At 46.9% G+C, this 26505-nt stretch overlaps 1 protein-coding gene across 2 annotated transcripts; it reads right to left on the bottom strand.

The window, feature by feature from the left end:
- Nucleotides 1-385: 385 nt before the first annotated feature.
- Rab7b (RAB7B, member RAS oncogene family) lies at nucleotides 386-25124 on the bottom strand. Of its 2 annotated transcripts, none has more exons than XM_008823299.3 (6): nucleotides 24959-25121; nucleotides 16452-16519; nucleotides 15657-15783; nucleotides 14918-15133; nucleotides 7997-8122; nucleotides 386-1667 (listed from the first exon to the last, which is right to left on the bottom strand). In XM_008823299.3, exons 2-6 carry the CDS (start codon nucleotides 16502-16504, stop codon nucleotides 1590-1592), a joined length of 600 nt encoding a protein of 199 aa, XP_008821521.1. In that variant the 5' UTR covers nucleotides 16505-16519; nucleotides 24959-25121; the 3' UTR covers nucleotides 386-1589. The 2 variants fall into 2 exon arrangements, with proteins under 2 accessions (XP_008821521.1, XP_029414655.1); XM_029558795.1 differs by lacking the exon at nucleotides 386-1667 and adding an exon at nucleotides 5455-7306 and having other exon boundaries at nucleotides 24959-25124.
- Between the last annotated feature and the right edge of the window lie 1381 nt (nucleotides 25125-26505).

The following is a 26505-nucleotide window of genomic DNA, read 5'->3' as shown; positions in this document are numbered from 1 at the left end:
GGTGGGGGCAGATGGGACCCCCCCCCAAGTCTCCTGGTTGATGCCCCCTGCTTCTCTACCTCACAGTGAATCTTTGGAGTCAGGTGCTACCCACACTCACAAATAAATAACACAGTTCTGCTTGGCGCTCAGGAGACTTCTGTAGAGACAAGAAATGTGAACCTGACCATTGGAGACCTTGAAAGCTCATCTTGCCCACCTCCTTCAGGCTGGGCCACTTTACCTGTGTGGTCTGAAGCCAGAAGAAAAGCAGGTTATAGCCTTGGAACCTGAAGGGACACAGAACCATGCATTCTCCAGGCATCTCACTCTAATATTGGTCTGATTCTGATTTCTTGCCTGAATCAAGTATGTTTCACTTTTTGCCCAGTTTTTGCTTAGGTCATTTGAATTCTTACCCCCCAAAATCTGGGTTCAACATGCCCAGAGGCCGGGACAAGTTTCAATCATCTGCTGAACAAAAATACCAAGGTCTTGTGTCCTCAGAGCAGCCACTTTGACCTCAGCCGGCTGAGAAGCAGTCTGTCTGCAATCACGGCTGCCCCCTGGTGTCTGGACATCAAAGCACCAAGGTGCCCTCTGCGGCCGGCATGTCCTGGCCTTGTCTTTGGGACAGCAGCTGTGGCCTCAGGAAAATGAAAACCTTTCAGTGTTCTTGGAATACAGAAGGATGGGCCTGCCTCAGGGCCTTGCTCTTGCTGCTCCTCTCCTCTCACGCCCTTCCTTCAGCTCTCAGACTGCCTCCTCTAGTCTTCAGGCCTACTGTCACTTGTGTCAGGAAAGCCCTCTTGGATGCCCTATCTGAATCAGCACCTAATCTCAGCTGTTCTGTTGCATCACTCCCTGTGGCACTTACTTTCGTTGACTCAGTCCTCAGTTGTGGCTCTGGGAAACCAGGGCTCCTTGTCTGTGTTGTTTGCTACCAGACCTCAGTGCGATGTAGATAGTAAGCACACAAAAGTTCTTGCCAAAGGAACAAACATGCATATCCACAATAGCAAATGGGATTTAAATAAAGATTATGGTCATCACAGAGATATGGATAGGGTCTCGGTAACCCTCATCCGACATGAACACACTGAGGCCTGGCCACTTATGGGAGTTGCCTGAGCACCTGGCAAGAATAACAGCTCTTGTTATGCCCCTCAGTCTCCCTGGAGGAATCTGAGGGGAGTCTTGGGCCTGTTGGCTTCTGATAGCTGGGAGTGGCCCATGTCCTGGCTTCTTGGCCTGGCTGATGAAGGAAGCATTGTTATCCAAAGCTGGTTTGTAGTTTTGGGAGTGGGCAACAGGAAGGGGCCAGGAGCCTAGTCGGTAGCTCCACAGGGCTCAGGAGAGCAGCTTGTCTTCAGAGATGAATGAACTGGAGCAGGACTTGTTGGGGGTGGGGAGGCAGGCAGCAGGAGAGGTGGGGCACGGAGACTCCAGAGATTTCTCTGGGCCCCGGAAGGGCTGAAGGGCCAAAGGCTCCAGCGGCAGCATCTTGGCCTCCTAGCCAGGCATGGCTATGCAGTGGGCTGGTGGGGTTGAGCTGGGGTGAATGGCCTGCACAACTCTGTGTATGGGAGTTCAGAACAGGAGTCTGGGTGTCAGCAGCATCTGGTCCTTGGCTGGCCTGGGGAGAGTTTGATGGAATCTGTGAGGTGATTCTCCAGGATGCCTTGGTACTGGGGAAGGAGAGAGGAGTCAGTGTTCATAGCCTGAGGTCCAGGAACATTGCTACTCCTGCTCCTCGATCAGCTCAAGGATCTAGGTATTGTCTCTCCTCCCTGTGGTACTATTAGGAGACTGAGGGCCAGAGGGGAAGCCCCTACCTTCTCATCCTCCTCCTTTCCCTCTTTGTCCTGCCTCTTCCCAGGGGCTCAGAGTAGTTCAGTGGGAGGATTTTAGCATCCCAGGCTCCCTGACCTCCATCCAGGTCCCATAAATGTCCAGTCTCTAGAAGGGACAACTGAGGTGACATTTGGGCTCAGACAGCGATGATGACAACCCATCTCTCATCTCTGATAGATACTTAGCCCCACACTTTAATATCCCCAATATTTTCTATGCCAAGGCCCCTTCCTGCCCTCCTCTTGCTGGGCATCTCAGCTGGTCCTATGTTCCCTGCCCCAGGTACACGGAGACTTGTCTTACAGGTTCCTTGACCCCTTTCAGTCTCTCTGCCCACTTCACAAACTCCTGTCCCAACAAGCACCCAGATAAGTTCTTGTTCTTCTCTATCCAACAAGCTCCTTCCTACCCAGCCTTTCTAAGAACCTTTGTCCTTTGCTTCCATGGAGGTCAGGAGTTTCTTCAAGGACATGGGCTCCTTTCCTTTTTCTTTTAAATTGCTTTTTAGACAAGGTCTCTTCATAGCTAGCCTGGAGCTCTCAATCCTCCTACTTCTGCCCAGGCATTGGGTTTACAGGCTCCAAGCCATTGGTTCTACATACTGAAGGGTGGCTCCTCCCTCCTCCTCCTCCTCCTCCTCCTCCTCCTCTCTCCTCCCACCTTCTCCTCCTCCAAAGTTCTGCTTATGTAGTCCAAGCTGCTGTTAAACCAGAAATCCTTCTGCCTCAGCCTCCCCAGTGCTGGGATTAGAGGCATGTGCTGCCATGCCAAACCCATACGTTCTTACCCTCCCCCTCTCCCCTCCTCCCTGTCCCCCCTCCTCCTCCTCTCCCTCCTCCCTCCTCCTCCTTCTCCTCCTCTTCCTCCTCCTCCTCTCCCGTCCCTCCCCCTTCCTTCCCCCTTCAGTTTTTTTGAGACAGGGTCTCACTATATAGCCATGGCTGGCCTGGAACTCTATATGTATAGACCATTCTGGCCTCAAGCTCACAGACATCTCCCTGCCTCTGCCTTCTAGCCCTGGGATTAAAGGTATGTGCCACCATGCTCAGCCTGAAGGGTTTCTTCTTATTTTCCTCTGCTGTGACTTTTGCTGGTCCCAGGGCTATAGCATAGAGCTCTTTCCACAGATAATACTGTATGCAAGAGTGTGGATATGAGTGTGCCCTGACTCTATGTGTGAGTATCTGTGCTACACTGGTGTGAATATAAGCCTATATGCTAGACAGAACTCTACCCAGTGGTCTCTCAGGTGCCCTTTTGTCAGTTGCTCCAGGGACAGGGCCATGCGCCTGTCTGATTTTTATCTTCTCCACAGCACCTAGGTTTGCAGGTCAGTCTCCCAGCTGAATTGCCAGCCGAACCCTTAATGCCCATAACATTGGGCCTCAGAAAGTAATGTCATACCCCTCTTGCTGCATCTTGATGATAGTGGTCCCCGAAGACACACAAGGGCTAGTCTTTCTTCCCAAAGGATTTCCTGGAAAGCCTCATTTTTCAGCCCTCCCTTGTAGGGTCTCAGAGCCAACAAAGTATCGTCTTCCCTTAGTAACCTTAAATGATGAACATTGGCTATCCCTCAGCAAATTCTTTAGAATTATCAGAGTTTTGACTTAGGATGCATATTTATATAGGGAGAATTAGTGCTTGGGGTTGAGTGAGATGAAAGTCTCTCCCTCATGGGAACTCTAGGGATGTCCCTGCATCCTAGATGTTTGTCCTTCACTGGGAAGGATCCTGGTTTGCAGCTTACAGAACTGTCTGCAGAATATCCTATGGCTTCCCCAGCTGTCACCTGAAGGAGCAGAGAGCCTTCCACAGAGGAGCTTAGGAGAGAGAACAGCGCCATGTGGTTCCTTACCTAGCTGGCTTTGCCGGGGGTGCAGGCTCTGGCCAGTTATGCCTTTCCCCACACTGCTGCGGACAGGACTCCCTCAATCTACTGAGCTAATTTTGGTTAAAAAATCCCAGCATCTCTGAATCTCTCAGCAAGGAACAAGAGCAGAGTATCACTATTGAAATCCCCTTTCATTACAGCAGATCCATCTCTCTGCTGGCATGGGCTTCTGAAAGAATTCTCTTAGCTAGTTTCTGGGTCTCTTCTTTCTTTGTGACAGCCAAGAGACCTTGACTAAGATAAGGAACTTTCCTAATCAGGTCTCTTAGACCCAGGGCAATGTCTGTTGCTTTGTCGCCCTTGAGCATGCATCAGTCTCTTGTCAGGTACATGAAGGTCTGGAGCCGCACAGAGCCCCAAGCTCCTTGCCAATAGGAGCCTGTGCCCTTGTCCACAGATACTGGCTTTGGCGAAAGATTTGGATTCTTGGAGCTGATATAGGGATCTCTGAGCTCCCCTATGCTTTGGGAACAGACAGATGCCATCCTGGTTGTGAGAAGCTTCCAGATTTGCTGCTTTAGAAATGTTGGAGGTCTTTGCACCAGTTCTCCTAATAACAGTCACATCTTCCAAGGTACAAGTCAATCATGAGGTCATTCTACTTATATTGTTTTCATCTGGCAATGGCAGCAAATTGCTCCTCAGAGCTTCTAAGTGACCCACTTCCTGTAGTTAGGTTTCTCTGTACCTCTTGTCTCCAGGCCTTTGGACACCTCATATATCTGACTGTAAATACTGGGAGATTCTGACATGTGCCTCATTTGAGAGGTATGAGTGTGGACGTATGTCCTTATCCTCTGGCCTGGCTGTCTCATGGTCTTGACTTTGGGTCCTGCACTTTGAGGATCTCACACATATGAATCATTTCATTAAACAGGTATCAGCCAACCTCCTTCCCTGCCAGCTGTGGTGATTGTACTTTGCCTCAATTAGCTCAAAAGAACTGGGCCTCCATACCTCATTTCATGTCCCTTAAGCTGAGCTTGACCAGCCCAAGGAGGAAGGCTTTGTAAAGTTTTTTTTTGCCTTGTCCGTGATAGGCAAATGCTTTACCACTGAGCTATACCCCAAATTCTAGTATTGATCACTTTCTAAAACCAAGAACCCACCATTCTGAACCTGAAAGAAGGGAGTCTCTTCTTTGATGATGAGGTTGTTCTAAATTATCTCTTGAAATAACTAAGTACCTAATCTTTGAATGTGGTTAAATTGGGACAGTAAAGTAAACTATCTGCCTTCTGCTTTGGCAGAATGCTGAACACCTCCTCTGGATTCTTGGCAAATGACTCACAAAATGTCCTTCATCCTGCTCTGAGCTTCCTGCAGGACACAGATGTTTCCATCTGTCCCTAGGAAACTCCAGTGCAATGCCAAAATGGATCTCCCTGCCTTCTCTTGAAGCCCTGCTTTCTCCTCTGGGTCCTGTCTTGCCTCATGGCACCACTAGTCCTTTGTGCCTCCACTGGTCAAGCTAGAAACTTTGTTGTCAATGCACGCTGGTCCTGCTTCCATCCCTCCTAATGTGACCCTCATCAATTCCAGATTCCACCTCCAAAGTCTCTTCAATTCCCTCCCTCCTTGCTATTTTCATCATTTTCTGCCTGGATTATTACAGCAGCCTCTTAATCACTCATTGAGTCTACTTCCTCTGCATCACGAAGCGCTCCTGCTGAGAACTCTTAAACATGGCTCTCATTTAAAGACACCAATCTTTTATTTGATGCCTTTTCTGTGAAATAGCATTTTATTTAATCCTCACAAAAATCCCATAAGAACAATATTATTGGCACTTGTCGGATGGGGGGCCACATGACTTGTTCAATATCATGCAGTGAGAAAGAGGTAGAGGCAGAATTTAAAGCATTCTCTGCCCAACTTCAGAGACCAGGTTCCCCCCCAGCCTGGGGCTCCCTCCTTCCTGCAGCGACACCAGGGCTGGTGTGAAGGAGAACACAAACTCTCTAATAGGAGGCAAATGTCAAAATATGTTTGCAAACTTCTCTGTAGAAATCCATGTGAATTTCACTTGCCATCCCATAGTACGCTTGTGTGCATGTGAAAACATTCCTAATTTTTTGAGTGTAGATACACTGCTAAAGGATGTGTCCCCAAGTACAAAGGCCAGCCTAGCAGCACCACCTGGGAACCCTAGCTCTTCAGCACAGGGTCCTAGCTCCTGTGGCCATAGGTCATGAGGCCTTGCTGACTTCATCACCCATATGTCCACTCACCTTGTACACTTCATGTCACATTTCCTTCCCTTGCAAGCTCAACTCAGAGCTGGTTTCTCACATGAGCCCCATGCATTTAAGCCTGGGCCTCTGGCCTTGCCCTATTGTCTGCCCTTCTTTCCCTCCTCCCCACACCCCCAAAGGCCTGCTGCCATCTGTAAGCACTTTCCAAATACCACTCTCTGTGGTGGCTCTTCTGTTCCCCTTTCTGCCGGCTGCCTGAGTCATCCCACCTTTGCTACAGTCCCTACATCACTTACCTCACTCTGTTCATCTCATGCATCACACTACTGAGTCAGAGTGCACTGAGGCCCATAGCTCCAGCCCTTGAATGACAACTCCGGAAATGTTTTTGGAATGGAATTATTTTCATTTTGTACACGGGGAAACTGAGGCTCCAATCAGTCATATGTTTTGCCAGGTATCCATCTGAAAATACTAGGATAGGTCCTTAATCTAGGTCAGTCTGACTGAGGACACACCTATAACCTCCAGACTTCTGCTCAACTTTATGCACAAGTATCAGGGACTGATGTGAAATTGCCAATCTATGCTTTTGCCAGAAAGGATGTTAAGAACAAATCATCTGCAAGATATCATATCCTAAAAGTGGCACAGTAGGAAAGACACACTTCAACTCCTATTCAATAGGAAGGAAAGGACAGATGATGACCACATCTAGACCCTGTGGTCGTATATGGACAATGGTGGTGAGCTGAGAGAAGTTTCCTTGTGACTGAATGTTCGGCAATAATTTGACTGTGTTTGTGGGGAAGCAGACCTACATATCCTGATACTTGGTAATAATTGGTCCTGTCCAATGGTACAAGCAGGCTCATCTCCATTTTAGGAGCCAGCTTTCCTGATTGTGTAACAAAGCCACATTTCTTTATCAGCATGGAGACGGATGCCCTTTGCTGCTGTTTCTCAGGAGGCAGTGAGGGCTGGCGGCCAAAGGATGACAAGATCCAGGCTGGGCTATGTGAACAGGGTGAGCTCTCATTTTTTCTTTGTGCAGCTGCTAGAGGCAGCTGCTGCTTGTCCTTACCATGGACAACTGCCAACAGGGTCTTGAACCCTTCTCTCCAGGGCAGCATGGGTCAGGCAAATCAGTCTGTTACCCATGAGGGCAGGATGATGGTAGACATTCCCACCAGGGGACTCCTCCCAACCACTCCTGTTCAGTTCCTCCGTTCAAAGTCACTCTGATGATCCTCTCCCTTTTCTTAAGAAGTCCACCTTAGTCAAGGTGGCAGAACAATGAAACCAGCTTTCAAACTCCACATCAGAGCAACGTTAAAGTTTGGCCATTAGCAGGGCATGGTCGCACACACCTGTGACCCAAGCACTGCAGAGGAAGAGGCAGAGGATTGTGAATTTGAAATCAGCCTAGGCTACCTAGCAAGATCTTATCTCAAGAAACAAAACAACAGAAAGCCAGAACCATGAAATTATGTCTCAATAGCCCTCAGCGACCAATTCCATCATGTGGACCATCACTATGCCCCTACCCTGGACCCCATCACCAAGTCTCCCCACCATGCCAAAACTGAACTGCCATCACTCATGCTTCCCTTGTCTCCCTCCTGAGACTGATGGTCCCCAATGCCACACACAGCACAAGTTTTTTGAGCTATCACACAAAGGCACCTGATCTATTCATCTTTCTGACTGGCGTCTGTCAACTCTGGCAGGTTAGACAGTCCACTTGGATAAATGCTTGGTCCCATGGGGCTTTTGTCCCACAATGAGGATGGGTCTAGACACTACTTCTCAAACTCCACTAAATTAGAATCTCCAGGTATGAGGCCCAGGACTGAAGCTTTTAGGTACCCCACAAAGGATTGTGACAGCTGGCCAGACTTAGGCCTAGGTACTTTATGACTCTTGGGGCCCCAGAATCTAGCTACTGAGTCACTAAGGTAAGCACTCCTGTCCCCTCTACATCCCTATCTACACCTATATTTTCTTCTTTGGAAGATCACAGAGACCCCTGCCTATGGCAGGCTTGACCGATTCCCACCACCACACCACTCACCCTCAGCAGGGCTCGGCCAGCCAACACCTCAAAGGCTTGTACCACATTGATGTCATTCTTGGCACTAACTTCAAAGTAAGGCATGTCCTTCTCTTTACACCATCCATGGGCCACCTCCTGGGGCACCTGCGGGAGAGAAATGATCACTGTCCTGTATTGTTGGTGTCATTGTCATTGTCATTGTCACTGCTGTGGATTCAGTGCAGTTTGTTCCCTCTGTGTTGAAACTGGTCCTCTATGTAATTATGCTGAGAGGAAAGGAGGTGGGGTATCAAAAGGGGGATTAGGTCATTAAGATGGATTTACATGGGGCTAGGGAAATAGCTCAATGGATAAGAGCATTTGCTACTCAGGCATGAGGATCTGTGTTCAAATCCCCAGTACCCACATAAAAGCTGGTCATGGTCACGTGTTGTGTACTAGAGACAGGTGGCTCCAGGAGGCTCACTGACCAGCCAGACTTGCCAAAATGGCAAGTTTCATGTTCAGTGACTCTATCTCAAGGGAGTAAGGAGGACCATGTTAGAGCAAGACAATTGATGTCCCCCTTTGACCTCTGCACATGCATGAGTACACTCCCCCTTATAAATTTTTTGTTGTTGTTTTGTGATGGGGTCTCTCTGTAATCCCAGCTGGCCTGGAACTTGCTATGTAGACCAGGTTGGCCTTGATCTCAGAGATTCACCTGTCTTTGCCTCTGCCTCTTGAATGCTGTGATTAAAGACATGTGCCACCATGCCCAGCACACATATAATTTTAAAAAAGAACAAAAAAGGATTAACACCTTTCTTCAGGAAGAAGCTCTTGCCCTGGGAGACTGTTACCCACCCTGAGAGCAGGTTGTCAGAAAGTGAGGCCACCTGTGTTAGACAGCGTCTGTTGTCAACTTGACACACCTGGGTAGAGGGACCCTCAAGTGAGGAATTTCTGCCATTGGATTGGCCTGTGGCCATATCTGTGGGACATTTTCTTGATTGTTGAGTGATGTGGGAGGGCCCAGCCCACTGTGGTGCTGCCTCCTGGGAAGGTAGGCCTGTGTTGTCTAAGCAGGCTGAGCACAGGCCAGAGGAGCAAGCAATGAGCAGCATTCCTCCATGGTCTGTACTACAGGTTCCTGCCCTGATTTCCTTCCTTGGCTTCCCTTGATGATGGACTGTGCTATAAGCCAAATAAACCCTTTCCTCCCCACATTGGTTTTTGCCAGTATTTTAAAAAATATTTTATTTATTATTTTTATTTTATGTGTATGAGTGTATTGCCTGCATGTATGTGAGTGCACCCATGTTGTGCAATGCCATGGAGGTCAGAAGAGGGCGTCGGATTCCCCTGGAACTGGAGTTAAAGACAGTTCGTAGCCACCATGTGGGTGCTCCACAAGAGCAGTCAGTGCTCTTAACCATTGAGCCATCTCTCCAGCCAGTATTTTTAATCACAGCAATAGAAAGCTAACCAGAATGTCACCTCTAAGGCTCTGCCTTTTTCCTGTTTACTCTTCCATTTTCTGCCATGAGTTGAAGAAGCGTGGTGCCCTTGGGAGCACCGTGATCTTGGACTTCCCAGCCTTCAGAACTGTGAATCAAAGTAAGTCCATATATATCCTATATTTATATATTTTAAATAAAATCACTCAGTCTTAGGTATTGTTATAGCAAACAGAAAACAGGCTAAGACAACCCTGTCACCACTATCCTTACTTCCATCATCTAGCCCCATCCTCTTACCACACCGTTACCATTGCTCTTGGTGATTGAAAACCTACCTTGTGTCTGCAGCTACGCATTTTGTCTTTTCAATTCCTAATATGAATCTGCAAGGTGCTGCATTAGGCCGAGTCACCTAAGCGCTAACTCTGAGATGGATGTTATTAGCTCTACTTTATAGGGAGGAACACTGAGGCTCAGAGAGGTTCAGAAGCATGCCCTGGTCACATGTTTAGGGAAGACAGCCTGGAGGATGCAGCACTGCTCAGCCCCCTCCCTTCCTGGCATCTGAACGGCCCAAAGGACTCTGCATTAGAACCTTGCTCTTCTTACTGTCACGCACTAGACTGAAGCTTCCTTGAGCTCAGTCTCAGGACCCTTTTAGTTCTTGGCCTGACTGTGTAAGCCAGCTGAGTGGGGACATTGCTTCTAAGTGCAAACAGCTGGGTGCAGTTTAGGGCTGCTGGTTGGAAAATGCTCTACTGTCCTTTTGTATTATTTCCAAAGGTGACTGGTACCATAGAGTCTGACAGTTAATTAGTTATTCTGAGGAGGAAAAATCACCATATGTATTTTATATTTTCTGTGGCCAATACTTTTTAAAAACTATTATTTAAATTTATTTAAGGGAATAAAGGTCTTTCTTCTAGAGAAAGGGCCATTCTGTGCCTCTTCTAGAACACCGGGCAGGTAGGGGAGACCAAAAACTGCCCTTCATCAGATTCTTCCTGCTCTTGCAGGTTCTGGGAACACCTGTCTTACTGAAGTTAAAAAGTGCCACTACTGTCCACTGTATCTCTGGTCCTTGCTCCCTTGGCTTCAGGAGTGGCAGGAAATCTCAGTGGCTAGTGTATTCCTTCCAGTGTTTTCTATCAGCATTGCTGGCATTGTGAGGTTTGCAACTTAAGACTGCAGAATGAAGATCGGGGTCAGCTTAGCAAGAATGTCCAGGTCTCAATCTTGGCCTCTGATGTCTAAGCTTCTGCTTCTGGGAGGAGGGAGCCCAGCATTGGTCGGGAATGCTCTCTCCTGTGGGACACAGATGCCCAAGAACTGATGAGATCCCTCATAGCTTAGGGTAATAGTCTCCTAGACTATTTGGAGACTCACAGATGTTCTCACTAGTAATATGCAAACAATCACTAGATACTAATAAGGATACCTAGATGACATCTTGAAATAACCATTAGATATTAATACCTTGTCCATTGGCAGTAACCTAGGTACTCAAAGAATTTTTAAATTTCCTCCTCCTCCTCTTCCTCCTCCTCCTCCTCCTCCTCCTCCTCCTCCTCTTTTTGTCTTTTTGAGACAGGGTCTCCCTGTAGCTCTAGCTGGCCTAGAAGTTGCTTTGTAGACCAGGCTGGCCTTGAACTCACAGAGATCCGCCTGCCTTTGCCTCCCAAGTGCTGGGACTAAAGGCATGTGCTATCATGTCTGGCACTTTTTTTTATGTTTTTGAGACAGGGTCTCCCTGTAGCCCTAACTGACCTGGAACTCACTATGTAGACTAGGCTGGCCTTGAACTCACAGAGATTGCCAGTCTCTGCCTCCCAAGTGCTGGTATTAAAGGTGTGTACCACCACACCGGGATTTCATCTCTCTGTCTTTAAAATGATTGCTTAGTTTAAAATTAGCACGTGTAATACCAGCTAGTAAAACAGCTGGTAATAGAGCAAAACATTCATGTTCCCAAAAATAAATTCCTTAAAGCTCTAGCATCTAAGATGCTTTTTCTCCTGAAAAAAAAAAAAAGCATCTTACTATTGGCTGGTGGACCCCTTGCTAAATCAACACCAGAGCAAGGACATCTGGGGGCTGGAGTTCCCAGCTTACAATGAAGGATCTCTGAGTTAAGTCTTACTCTGTCATTGCAGTTCCTCTCCCTTGCTTCCCTGTCCTCATTTTGTTATTGTTCAGTACTTCTTACTGCCAGTCCCCACTAGGCCACCTCCCTCCAAACCCTTGCCTTGGGCCTATCTTGCTGACAAACTCCCTTCATCTGTTCTCTACCCCATCTTGGCCGATCTTCATCTGTCTCTACCCCAGTTTTTCCTGGGCCTGCATCTCCCCTTGGCCATCTCCACTGAGATTATTCCCATATCTGCCTCTCCACAGGTGGCAGAGGGGCTTAGCTCACCTGGCGCCTCACTGCTTCTTTCACACTCTTATTCTTCCTCTCTCTCTAAAGCAACACTCACCCCTGAGGCTTGTGAGTCTTTACCTGCCCTTCACCCTGACAGGTACCTCTCATTCACTGAACATTTACGATCTAGTGTGGCTTCCTCTCCCCATCAATACAAGGCAGACACCGCTCAGGTAGCCACAGAACTCCTTTCCCTCCAGCAATCTCTTCACTGCCCCTCTTCTTCATGTGGGCAGATCCAGTCTTTAAATGCAAACTCAGCCTTCCTTTCTATGACCATGGCCTGTGTTCCAGCTCCTGCCTCCAGGTTCCCGCCCTGAGTTCCTACCTTGGGCTCCCTGATGAACTTTTCAACTCTGGACACCCACTCCTGCCCTGATCTCCAACCTCTGATACTCCAACATCCCACTCCCCTGTCCTATCCTTCAGCTTTCCTTGGACCTCCCTACCTCCCCCAGCCCCATACTTTGATTCTCTTGCTTGGAAAAACTGCAGTCCTAGGTCTCTTGTTCCTGGCATTTACTCAGTGCAGGGCTGTTAAAGCACATTCCATAGACACTACCCCAAGTTCATGGTCTCCTCTTTCAGCTGAGCCCTTCATGTCCTAACACCTTGTTCTCCATCGGCTCATCCTCGCTTTTTTTGTGTTTAATTACCCAAGTACCATAATCCTCCTACATTATATTAATTTAGGGTCTATGAAATTCAGAAAAATTCTAAATGACCAAGCTCCTCCACAATTCTTATGCCTCCTTTCTGGTTTCCTCCTTCACTGAGAAGACATGGGCCTCCTACTTCTGAACTCCCTCAGCTTACCCCATGACCTGCAAATATATGAAATGAGATGTTACAATGGAGAGTTGGGTATTGGCACACAGACTTCAGATGTGAAGTAGGATGGAGTCTGTCTTGGGACTGTCCATATTTCCAAGGGTTCATGATGAAAAATTTCTTAGATGACCCTAAAACTCCCAGAATGAATACAAAAGGCTTAAAAGAGAAGACTAGACAGGGTTCCTTTACAAAGTTTTAAGTACAACTATTCCTCCCTCCCTCTCCTAAGAAGAAAAAGGTGGTGTAGAGGTTTACCATTAATATATGGCCTGGTGGGCATGATACACTGGGGCCTGGCACATACCTGAAGGTTCTAAGGTGAAAGGCTATGGGGTGGAGAGAACCAGCTCCCCATAACACAGCTACAATGCATGAGTGTGCCTAGGGCAGGAGGCAGCTTCCACACAGTAACAGCCAAGTTGGAGCTACCAAGAGGACTAGTTGAAATCGAGGGAAGAAAGGGAGCAGATGCAGGACAATTGCTTATGGAAGGCACAATGAAATGTCACCGGGTAGAGGAATCTTAAGGACCCAAAGAAATAACTCACAGAACGATTCTCATACCTGCCAGGCTGGAGAACACAAAACTTCGTCATGAGAGACCAGTCAAATAGGAACTGTCCTGCTCTTTGACTACTTCCCCTTCTTCCTGTTTCACTCCGGACTGGACTGGTCACCAGCACTACTATCTCAGCTAAGCAGATGGGGACCGTGAGCTTGGAAGGTTGATAATGAAATTCCCATTGTAGCTGGCTCCCGTGGGAAAGAACGGGAGACACAGCACTCTGATTATTATCTGAGATTGGATATTTGTAATTGGAGAACTGACACTGTTTCCAACCTGAAGTGACCCCATAGAGCTGAAGACTTCCAGTTGTTTCCAGCACAGACTTCTCCCCTGAAGTTTTGTTCTTAGGTATTTTAAAACTTGCCAGTTCTGAAGTTGTCTGAGGTTGCTCTCCAAGCTTCTCAGACTCTGGATATCCAAACCAAACATGTCTTCCTCCTTGAACAGGGGCCTCTCCTCTCTGTAGCCGGTGGGGGGAGGGGGGTTGGAAGTACCCTCCTGCTTCCCGCCCTTCTCTTGTCCATCACTATACTTCATGCTACCAAGTTGTGGTTCAATTCTCCTGTAATTTTTCTGTTTGAGCTATTGTGAAAACAGGGTTTAGACACAATGATTCAGTTCCCCATCACACTTTCCATTTGAAATACTAAGAATGTACTGCCCATTTTTTTTTTTTTTTTTTTTTTTTTTTCTTTGTGAGACAGGGTCTCCTTGTAGCCCCAGCTGTCCTGGAACTCACTATGTAGACCAGGCTGGCCTCCACCCCACAAAGATCCGCCTGCCTCTGCCTCCCAAGTGGTGGGATTAAAGGCGTATGCCCCCCTGCCCGGCTTTTTTTTTTTTTTTTTTTTTTCTCTTTTTGAGACAGTCTCCCTGTAGCCCCAGCAGGTCTCGAACTCACCATGTAACCACATAGACTGGCTGGCCTTTGCCTCCTGAGTGCTGGGATTAAAGGCATGTGAGATCACATTAGGCAAACTTTAATGTCCCTAGATTGGGAGTTGAATCCAGGCCACCTGGGTGAAAACCAGAAATCCTAACCTCTGGACCATGAGGGAGACCTCAAGCTGCTCCTTAGGTATTATTTGGGCTTCATTTTGCACAGAATATCTTTACAATTTAAGACAACCTCTTTTCCTGTGTGGCTACCACCCACACAGGTGGGGCCACTGGAGTTATGGGGTAGACTAGCTGTAATGATATTCACCATCTTAATATATATAACTTAATGAAAAATTACTAATTTCCCAGAAAACTTGTGGAGTCAAGAATTGATAACTTCAGATCTCTACCTGACTCTAGGTAGAAATGCTGTTCTAAGATTAAATAAAATTCCACTAACACCTGACTCCTGGCACCTCTGGGGTCTTAACTCCTCTACTGTCTGTCACTAAAAAGTATTGCCTTAATTTCTCAGTTCTTATCATGCTGTTTCTTCAGCCTAGAACCCATTTCTAGGAAGCCAGCCCTCTATTATGGTCTTAGATGCCCTGTCATTGTGGTTCCCAAATCTTTAAGGTATATCGCTGTTATTGCGTTTACTATATTGTACCAAAATTGTCATTACTAGACTGTAAAATTTAGAAGTAAGGTCTGTGTCTGATTCAACACCAACACAGCACATGGTATGCAGTTGTTACATAAAATGTGTTGAATGAATGAATGAACAATACCTTCCTGTCTGCTAGATCGATTTTGTTGCCCAGGACCACCATGGGGTAAGACTGCTCCAAGGGGATGATCTTTGCCAGGACGTCACCCCGCCAGATGTCCAGGGCTTCAAAGGATTCAGGATCAGTGACATCAAAGGCCAGGATGCAGCCATCTGAGCCTTTGTAGAATGTGGATACCATGGAGCGGAACCGCTCTTGACCACCTGTGTCCCAGATCTGGAGGGGAAGAGCAGTCGCCCCACAGGGCTGTGATGAGTGGCCAAAGGAAGGTCCGACAAAGGGTATATCATACCTGGAGCTTCACTGGGGAAAGCCCTGTGTTGGTCAGTATGTGTAACCCTTCCACACCAGGCACTGCAGCCCTCCCACCTGGGTACTTTACCGCACCTTCGTACTAGTAATTAGCATCCTGAGCGCTTGTGCACTTGAGCTCTCATTTTTCCTCCATGTTACCTCAGCCCCCAATAGTAAATGCTTTTGGCTTTGTAGGTCATCTGTCTCTGTTGCCACTATTCACTTCTGCCATTTTAGTGCAAAAGACTAGGTAAGCAGGTGGGGATGGCTTGCCCGGTGAAGAGACAAGATTTGGTTCATGAATTGTAGTTTGTTGATCTCGCTCCAGGTCATTTGACTTTCTAGTGCATATTGCTATGTAAATGCCTATCCAAGAAGTATGGATAATTTTGGAGTGTATTTGGATGATTTTACATGTGTTAAAGATGTAGAGGAGACTACTTACCTGGAGCTTCAAAGTTGTGTCATCCAATATGATGATTTTGGAGAGGATGCTGGCCCCCAGTGTGGTCTGGTATTCTTCATAAAACGTCTTGTGCACATATTGGTGAAGGAGAGAGGTCTTTCCCACTCTGAGGAAAAATCCCAGACATGTGTGAACAAACGCCTATAAACAAACACAGCTATGCCATTCTTAGAATATTACCATGCCCCTTGCACTCTAGCCCTTCCTTGAGTCTCTAAATTTCTTTCTATATAATTAAAAAAAATTTTGAATCTTTTCTTTGACACAAAGTTGAAATTTATTTTAAAAAGGCTTTGACATAGATTTAAGCATAGGTGTTAAGAGAGGGGGGGAACGGCATGTAAGAGAAGGGCAGTAGTATAACCCCTAGGGTGGGCTCTGTTTTTTTGAGAGACTCTCTCAGATTCTCAATTTGTAACATCTGTGGTCCAGGGACCACCTTTGGAGAAGCAAGGGACTAGAAATAGTTTCTAGAAGCAGAGGGAGGCCAGTCAAAGCAAGCAATTTTGGAGAAAACTGAATACCCTATAACAGTGCTCAGATTTTTCTGGGCATGGCAGGTAGAGGAGGGCCCAGAGATGCTAAATGGCTCCACAGCTGAATTCTGCAGAGCTGGACTTACTGCTAGCCTCTTTCTTCCAACTAGCTCCCTTTCCATAGGTATGGTGCACTCAGAAACGACCCATAGGAGGTGGGAGCATAGCCCAGAAGTCTAAGCACTCCCGAGAGAGGCTGTTTGCAGTTATTACACTGCAGCAGCTGGGCGTGGCTTACCCAAGTGCTCCAACAATGATAAGTTTCAAGTCCACTTTCTTCCGGGGGTTCATGAGGGACTTCAGAGCCTGTGAGGAAACAAAGGTCATTTCCATGCTGGCTAGTGTTGCCTGTGGTCACTGTCATTGCAGCTGAATTATCAGGATGCCTGTGCAGAGGACACCAGCAAAGCTGTTCTCTGAGACACACATGACTTAACACCCTGTGCACACCCTCCCCTTGCTTTTCCTAGGGGCCTCCCAAGGCTGGGAGTGCTGTGATTCCACAGGACAGCAACACTCACCCTTCAGCTCTACCAGCCCTGCTCTCAGAAGTCAACCTGGATTGCCAGGAAGCAGGGCAGATCTGAACAGAGGCCTTCAAGACAGCATATCCTAGAACCAGGATGGAAGGCAGTGTGGGAAGAGAGGATGGGGCAGGACAAGGGGTCCATTGTCAAGACTGCCTGGAGGCTTTGGCTAGGAGAGCATCCCTCCCCCAGCCAAAGTATGGCTGTACTTGCAGAATCACAAGGCCTTTTTCTTCTGCAGCTGGAGGGAGAGAAATTGTTACATGTTTCTGGAAGTCTACTTGGCAGCAAGTGTGGAGAGCCTTAAATATTTCTGACCTCTACTTCTAGGAATTTGTCCCAAGGAAATCATCAAAAACTTGAGCAAAGACTTGTTCACGACTGCCTTTTCAGTATCGTTTATAAACATCTAACAATAAAGAGATAGTTAAGCCATGCCACATTTTGTTATATGTGGGAAAATGCTCATGCCCTATGATCTAAGAGTTGATGCTAAATTATGCATGCAATATCATTGAACTATAAGCTAAGATTAAAATGTCATTAATATTTTTTTTTCTTGAATCCAGGGCTTTATGAATGTTAGGTGAACACTCTACCACCGAGTCACATCCATAACTCCCAGCACTTTGTTTTGAAATATATAATGTATACGTTGTAAATGGTTAAATTCAACTAATTAACATGTGCATTGTTGAACATAAACATATGTACCATCGTCTTGTGATGCGAATACATGCAAAGCCATGGACTTGTTGCTTGGAGTGCACAGATGAAATAGAAGCCCACTATCAGAAACATCGGGGAAGTAGGAACAGGGACCGAGCGACACCAGAAGGTGTTCCTGAGACACAGAGAAGGTAATACATCTCTCAACTCTCATCAGCAAAGCTTCCTCATGCAACAGCTAGTGAGAACCCAGAAAGCCACAACTGGCCAAAGTGCAGAGAATGAGACCCCTGAGTGCGTGCCCCTGAGTAGGACACCTATCTCAAACCTTTGCCACCCAAGGCTCAGGGACCACTGTGGAAGAGGGGGCAGAAAGGCTGTAAGAGCCGGGGGTGGTAGATGACCACGAAGAAACAGCCTTTTCCAGGCATCTGGGAAGTTGCTCATATGAACTTACAGCAATGGTGACACATGCAAAAGACCCCTGTGAGCAAGCTCAAACTACACAAAAACCCAGCATGGAAGCGGGGAACTGGATAAGAAGCCCCAACCTTAGCTGAGGAACCGTTGGTAACCAATGATTGCTAGGAGAGGGAGAGTTGGTTTCCTTTAAGGAAGTGATGCTGGGTAGGTTGAGCAGGCTCCAGTGGATGAACTCACACTGGGGGACATTTGGGGGCAAACTTGCCTTGATAGGCCTTAATATTCATGGCAGAATGCATGAAAACCAGTGGGGGGAGCTTTGGGAAGGGTACAGATAGGGGAGGGGTCTAAATATGATCAAATGTGTTATAGGAAATTCAATAAGAAAAGATACAGAGAAGGTATAGTGGTGACAGTATGGTGGGCCTGAAGAAATGAGACATGCGGTGTATAGCACAGTATTTCCTAGGAGAGGATGGCATAAGAAATTCTGGGAATGGAGAATGAAAAAGACTTCTGGGGAGGTTGCAAGATTAAGGTGGGCTATGGATATCCCACGTAATTCATTCATTCTTCATCCATCTACCTTAGCAAACATTTCCCATACTCCAGAGATGTAGAGGCAGGAAATTCAAGATACTAACCCAAGCTGGCATACTGCAATGATGTTGCTGCCCACAAGGGCAACCAAACAAGTAGTAGCTAAGAAGTCCTTGAAAATTCTTGATGTCTCCAAGTATTAGTTATCATTTTTGGAAGGGGCCTGGGAGCAATGGGTTGCTGTTTCCTAACACTTTGGTATAGCGTATTAACTTAGCTTAAAAGATCAATACAAGCCAGGAGTGGTGGTGCATGCCTTTAATCCCAGCACTCAGGAAGCGGAAGCAGGTGAATCTCTGAGTTCAAGGCTACTCTGGTCTACATAGTGAGTTCAGTCTAGGCCAGCTGGGGCTACAGGGAGATCCTGTCTCAAAAAGACGAAAAAACAAAAACAAAACCAAAATAAACATGACCAATACAACGTCTTAGAAGGAGTCAGAGTTTCAAAAAGGAGGCAGACGACAGGAAAGATCTGTTATAGGATAGTTTGTAAAAAAAATCACCAACACCACTTTAAGAAAAGTAGCAAGGTAAATTTTAATTTTTGACCGGCCGGGCTGTCTATCTCGGGAGTAGAAGCAGCCCTGATGATTGTTAAGTCAGAGTTTTTATAGGATTACAGAATTATTATTAAAATAGGACATTTCTGAACCAATCAGGTCTGTACAACATAGCAGTATTTTGATTCTATTAATTAACAACCAATCATTGTACAGACAAGTGATACAGTCATATAACTTGGCACTCAACTTTGTGACATTAAAAACTAGCCAACTGCTTTAGCCATAACAAGTAAAATAAGACAGTCAAGGTAAATAACTTCCAGGTGGTCATACAATAACAGGATAATAAGGGTGGTCTTGTGCCCTGTGTCAGGGCAACCCAAGACAGCAAGCAGGTTACAGAAGCGAAGTGATACAGTCATATAACTTGGCAATCAACTTTGTGACCTTAAAACTAGCCAACTGTTTTAGCCATAATAAATATAATAAGACAGTCAAGGTAAATGACTTCTAGGTGGTCATACAATAACAAGATAACAAGGGTGGTCTTATGCCCTGTGTCAGGGTGACCCAAGACAGCAAGCAGGTTACAGAAGCGAAAACAAGCTGGTTAGTAAAAATATAATATCTGGAATTAGCACATTCCATGATTCATGGCGAGGGCAATTTTCCAAGGCCCAAGGTTGCCCCCCTTTTCCTTTCGGTGTGGAGCAAAGTTGCTGCTGAAATAGCTCTGAACAAAATGGAGTAACTTAGGGAAGTTTGCTGAGCCAGTTCAAGATCCACCACTGGCTGTGCCAAGTACCTGTGGAGCAGGTGAGATGAGAACAACCGGGGCTCAGAGAAATGTCATTCCACTGGGGACACTGTTTAGCACTACAACACTGGCCTAATGTGAACTGGCCTAGGTGCCATCTCTAGAACCACAAGGATGGGGAGGGAGAGAGGGGGAGAAAGAGAAAAGGAAACGGAGAGAGAGGAGAGAGAAGGAGAGAGGGAGAAAGAGAGAGAGAAGCAAGTCACTCGTAGAACACCACACTGTAGTAAACAGATGAGCCAGTGCTTGAATGGAAGGCCAACACTCTTCTGTGCTTTGGTGCCTTCTGGTCACCTTAGTTTGATGCCCTACTGTTTGCACGTAGACATCTGGGGCAGTGGGCTCAGGTTTGGTGAGCGCAATAAAACCTTAGGAGAACTGGGAGAAGGCAGCCCAAGTGACAGGTTCACTTAGAATGAGGGACCTGGGGCTGCTGGACAGGAGAAGTATGTGAGGACCTGTGCTGTGATGGAAGGGCATCATGTGGAGATGGAGGGATTGCCTTCACAGCACACTGGGGACTGGCCACACACATTGTTAGAGCACATCACACGTTACATGCCGACATTCATTTTTCAGATGCTATGCTAAGAGCTCTGTGAATATGCAAGCAAACAGTAGACATCTTGTGTGGATTAAATGGATTACTACACTACTATATTTGATATATTGTGATACATTTACTGGCACAAATTAACATCTTAAGAAATATTAGTTATTTTACTGCACACAAAATATCTATGGGATTGGCACTATTATCTCTGTTTTTACTAAGAATCAGACGTTTCCAGAAGTTACACGATCAGTCCCTAACAACACACATTCTGTATTATGGAAGCCTGAATTGGAGGTGAGATTTGGATCCAGGTCTAGCTCCAGAGACTAGATGTGATAATTTATATTGATTATCAATTTCACAGGGTTTAGAATCACCTAGAAGACAAACCTCTGGGCATATCTGTGAGTTTCTAGAATGAATTAATTGAAATGTGACGACACACCCTAAATGTGGATGGTACCATTCCATGGCTAGGATCCTGGACTGAATAAAAAGTTGAAAGCAAGCTGAGCACCAGCACTCATCTCCCTCTGCTTCCTGATTGCACATGCAATGTGACCAGCTCCCTCAAGCTCCTGCTGCCATGACTTCCCCATCCAGGATGGATTGTTTTCTCAAACTGAGTCCAAATAAACCCTCACTTCTTACTTTTGTGAGGCATTTTGTCATAGCAATGAGAAAATGAGCACAACCAGAGTGCCAATTAATATACTAGGCTTAAAAAAAGAGCAAGGAGTTGGGTGTAGTGGTGCATGCCTTTAATCCTGACACTTAGGAGGCAGAGGGAGGCAGATCTCTGTGAGTTTGAGGCCAGCCTGGTCTATGTAGTGAGTTCTAGGTCACTTGGGGTTACAGGGAGACCCTGCCTCAAAAAGACCAAAAAAAAAAAAAAAAAAGGCTAGAGAGATGACTCAGCATTAAGAGCATTGGTGGCTCTTGCAAAGGACCCAGGTTTGAGGCCCAGCACCCACATGGTGGCTAACAACTCTCTGTAACTCCAGTTCCAGGGGATCCGACAACCACTTTTGACTGCTGTGGGACTTGTACAACAGGGGTATACTTACATACATGCAGGAAACACATTCATACACATAAAATAAAAACAATAAAGAAGAAAAAGAGCAAAGGCAGCATGGTGGCGCACACCTTTATTCCCAACACTCGGGAGGCAGAGCAGGTGGATCTCTGTGAGACTGAGGCCAGCCTGGTCTCCATACTAAGTTCCAACGAGGAGATTCTGTCTCAAACAACAGCAACAAAAGAGCAGGCTGGAGCCTGCTAGGCAAGTACTCTACCACAGAGCCACACCATCATCTGCCTCAGACCCCTCAGTGTCCGCAACTGTAGCAGTGTATCACTGTGCTGAGAGACCATCCCTTTAACTGGGAGGTCAAAGAATGAGAAACACACAACTTGCCCCTTGGTGCCCCTTTCAGAGCACACATGTGTTCTACCTGAATTTCCACCAATAATAGACTTTCTACTGAATGCCAATTCCTATGTACTCTGAAATATTAGGGAGTTTTAAGTGTGACTCTATGGTTAATATTCCAAATACGCTGGTCCCGGAAACACACAGAAAGTTGTGGGTAGAAACATCATTTAGAGAGGTATGAAAAGATGGACAAGAGGCTGAGAGCTCTCATTTTATCTTGCATATGTCTAACAAATTTGTTACTCAATCTTAAATTTAAAAATAGCAGAAAAAGACTCAATCTCTTTTTGCAAAGAGCACGTGACTGGGTGGTAGCCCAGAGTCATCTGAGTGTGACTTGCGGATAAGACGAGTCACTGATGGCTAGGGTCAGGGAGAGGCTGCCTCCCACCAGGGAATAATCCTGAGTTTGGGGGACCCATCAGTGGCCTGGAGTGTTACTTAACCTTGGACAATCTATTCCCTCAGGTGAAATGAGCATCGCTCATGGCCGTGGCTTCCTCTGCAGGTAGCATGTGTCATATTCTTATAGCATAACAGAATCCTAGAGTTTAACAACTGGGGAGGTGGGGGCGTGTGTGGGCCAGAGACCCAGTCTGCAGTGCTTGCCAGTTTTGATGATATAAATATGCCCACCATGGTGAATTTCAAACTTCTTGTGCAGAGCCTTGCCCAGTACTGGAAGGACCTCAGTGTCACTTAATTCAGGCATCCGAGTATGCTAGGCTCATGGAAAACACTGGACCTGCCCTTCAGTGTTTCTTCCTCTCACCAGCAGTGGATTTCTCCTGGGGACCACCCAGAGAAAGGCTCAGTTCCTCTGCCAAACCCAGCCCTTGGGGTACGAAGTCTTTGCTTTGGGTTTTACTTACATCTTCCAATCCTTGCATCTTTCCTACCCCTTCCACTTCCTGAAACCCTTTCCCTGGATGCTCCCTTGCAGTTTGCTGCCACTGCAGACTTCCCCACCCTGAGCCCACAAAGGGCAAACATTTGATGAGTCTAGTATTTAAAAATAACCTTGATCTTGGGTTCAGGGTGACCAGCAGCAAGAGAGTGACCTAGACTGGCAGCAGGGCTCTCTCAGGAACACTCCCAGGTTTCAGATGGCAGCTGAGGTCCCTTCCCTCTCTACCCTTGCTTGGCCAATAGCCACATTTGTCTTTTTAAGCCTCTTTCCACTCACTGGACTGACTCAGAGCTTCAAAGTGGGAAGAAGGCCATCCTTCTAGTGGTTAGGCTGAGTCATCTTCACTGTTAAGTAACAGTGAGTAACAAGCTTGGAATACAGGACCTGCCTTCAACCAGCCCAGACTGGACATCAGATGGGACTACCTCTTCTGCTTTGGCAAGCCAGCATTTCCAAGCCAAAGCTAGGGCCTGTCCACTTTCTACAAAGCTGGAGCGACTGAGCTGCTGCCAAACCCTTGCTGGGACTAGACCTGCAAGGACTCTTGAAGTTCTCATTCTTCACCTTCCCATTGTCCCACCAGTCCCAGCCAGGACCCAGGCATAGTCTCCTTCCTCATTTGTGTTAGGTGAGGTGCCATGTAGGCTGGCAAGGAGACTATTGAGCAGAGGCAGATGAGGAGTCTGCAGCAGGCCCAGGGTCCCCACCCAGTATGTACTTGTCCTAGTTTCTTGTCTTGTTCCGCAGCAACTCCTCTCCCCATCCCACATAATGGAAAATGGCAACTAAAAAACAATGTAACTTACAAGCTGGGAATAGGAGAGATGCCATCAGAAGAACATAGGCTTTGGTGCCTGCCAGTATCGCTTCAAAGTCTGCCTTACCCACCCAGATTCTTACAGGTCTAGGCCTGCTTCCTCCACAAAGTACACCCACAGCCCTGACTTCAGGAGGCTCAGCGTGCTTATTCTTTAAATCCTTTGGGGGTATTTGTCTTGCTCCCCCAGGTAGCCTGCCTGTTTTCAGGACAGTATCTCTTACCTCTCTGTCCTCTTGTCCCCAAAGCCTGGCTGATGTTGGGCATAATGAAGCTTCCACAAATAGCTACCAATCCATTCACGTGTCATCCATTGAATATTCATCCATTTATCTATTCATCTATCCCTATACCTGTCCATCCACGCACCCCACCCCCATGTAGTGTATGCCTGTTGTGCAGTAGCATAGTGTAAGTCTGAAGATACACACAAATTACTATCTCCACGGGACCTTTGTAGTGGGGGACTGATCAGTAAACCCAAAGAAAATTTTTAAAAATTTTTATTCATTATTTTAATTTTATGTGTATGCGTGTATTGCCTGCATGTAGGTAAGTGCACCTGTGCCATGCAATTCCCGTGGAGGTCAGAGGAGGCTGTCGGATCCCTTGGGACTGGAGTTATAGACAGTTGTTAGTTGCCATGTGGGTGCTGGGATTCGAACCCGGGTCTGCTGTGAGAACAACCAGTGTTCTTAACCACTGAGCCATCTCTCCAGCCCCCAAAGAAATTATTTTTACCAATACATAATACCTAGTAATTATAAAACACTTGCAGTTTACAAGATGCTGTTATCACAAAGCAGAATTTTCAGTCAAAAACTAATCAGATGCCTCAGTGGGTAAAGTGCACAAGCCTGACAACCTGAATTTGATCCACACACACAAAACAACAAAATCCAAAACCTAGTTAGTGGCCAGTTTAGAGTAGAGCTCAGATCTGCCCCACTCTGTTCACTGGCTCATGCAGCATTGCAGCTTTTTGCCAGGGAAATATTTATGAAATTAGATCAAGAGGGTTGATTTCCTATTCCAGGGATCATTTTTCCCTGATGGCCCCACAACTCGGTACCAGAAAGTTCCCCGTCTGTATGGCAAGGGGACTCCAGGACCCAGCCCTCCCAGAGGGCTCCAGCTTCTGGCAGCCCCTCAGGTCTGGGGTAGTAGCACCTCCCCTCCTCGGACTGAGGCTGTGGCGCCCATGTCCTGTCTGGTACTGCCGGCCTTTGCAGAGCCCCATGCTGGGCCCCAGTTCCCAGAGAGTGGGAGGGGAAGTCCTTTCTTGCCACCACGCCCAGGAACTTCCTGCAGTGTAGGGGTCTTTGGGCTAGATTTCAACCCTGCAGCTGCCAGATTCTTAGCCTCATGCTTGCTCCCTGACTCTACTCCTCCCCACCAACACTCAGATAGCACCAGGGCTTCTAGATGGAAGGACAGACAAGCTTCCAGGGCACTTATAGGCAGCCGTGGCTGAGCAGCACTCACCTCAACCCCGAAGGTGGAAGTTCTTCTGGGTCTGGGCTTTTCTTCTTGGAGCAACAGTCTAATTCAGACCAGGATAGAGAACTTAAGAGTTTGGTGAGAGGCCACTTCCCTCTGAATTTTCCTACTCGCTTTCTGTGCACAGACTTGGGAAAGTTGCAAAAGAGGCTGGGCCTGGGTGACCTCAGCTGTGTGGGTGGAGGGGGTGGGGCAGACTTTAGTGGGGTTGCCTGGATTTGGTGTATCAAGAAAATTTAGTTCATAGGGACTGTGCTTTTTTTTCTTGGTTTGCTTTCAGTTGCTGTGCTAAAACCCTGACCAAACCAACTTGGGGAAGAAAGGGTTTATTTGGCTTATAGTTCACAGTCCATCACCAAGGGAAGCCAAGGCAGGAACTCAGAGCGGGAACCTGGAGGCAGGAGCTGAAGCACAGACCATGGAGGAACGTTACTTACTGGCTTGCTCCCCTGGCTGGTGCTCAGCCTGCTCTTTTATACAACAAGGGACCACCTGCCCAGGGCCCTCCCACATCAGGCTGGGCCCTCCCACATCAATCAACAATCTAGAAAGTGCCCCACAGACATGGCCCCTTGCCAATCCAATGGAGGCAACTGAGGTTCCTTCCATCCAGGTGTGTCAAGTTGACAACTGAAGATACCCTGAGCACATGAAGAGCAGTTTTGGTCCTACTACCAGTGAGGTTGCTCATAAACTTTGTCCTCATCCCATACATATGATACATAGCACGCGTGCACACACACACACACACACACACACACACACTCCACACTGTACCACACTACACAAGCATGCCACATGTATATACGTTACATACACCTAGACAGACAGACAGACAGATGACAGGCATATTCCCTGTGCCACACTTACCACACATATATAACTTCCATATACCTAGACAGACAGACATATTCCCTGTGCCACATTCTTTACACACATACTAAACATACCCCATTCCTCACCACACACACCTCATATACCTGCATACCCCCACATCCCACTCACATGGTGTATAGTCACCACACACATACTACACTGCACCACACCACATCAGGTTTGTGAGAGGTGAGGCATGTGCTAACATCTCCCTGGGCCTCTCAGGTTAAGTTTTGTGGCCCAAGCTGAAGTACAGTAAGGAAAGTAAGAAGGAAACAGTAATTTAAGATGCCGTTAGCACACAGGTCATTTTGGCATCTCTTTGAGGTTTCAGGGAGCATGCCTTGGGTGAATATAGTTGGCAGACAAAGGGGAATAAAGTGGGCTTGGATATGAATGAGTGAAGATCACCCATCTCAAAGGGTCCCCTTCAGGTATATAATATATTTGATGGGTCCCCTATTTCCCACAAGATGGGACTTTGCCCCTTGTAGAATCATTCCTTTATTACTGCCCTGTTAGAAAGTCCTTCCTGGTTCCAGTAGCAGTCTCTGATGGGTCTGTCTAAGCCAGCCGTAGACCCACACATTTGGAAAGCAGACTGAGTAGCCTTGCTACTCAGCCACTGCTGCTGCCCGGATGGCCCCTAGTAAGGA

The sequence above is a fragment of the Nannospalax galili genome, unplaced genomic scaffold (genome assembly GCF_000622305.1).
Source record: "Nannospalax galili isolate Female #2095 unplaced genomic scaffold, S.galili_v1.0 scaffold309, whole genome shotgun sequence".
NCBI classification, from domain to species: domain Eukaryota; kingdom Metazoa; phylum Chordata; class Mammalia; order Rodentia; family Spalacidae; genus Nannospalax; species Nannospalax galili.
The sequence above is the reverse complement of the archived record's forward strand: the minus strand, read 5'-3'. Positions and strand labels throughout refer to the sequence as shown.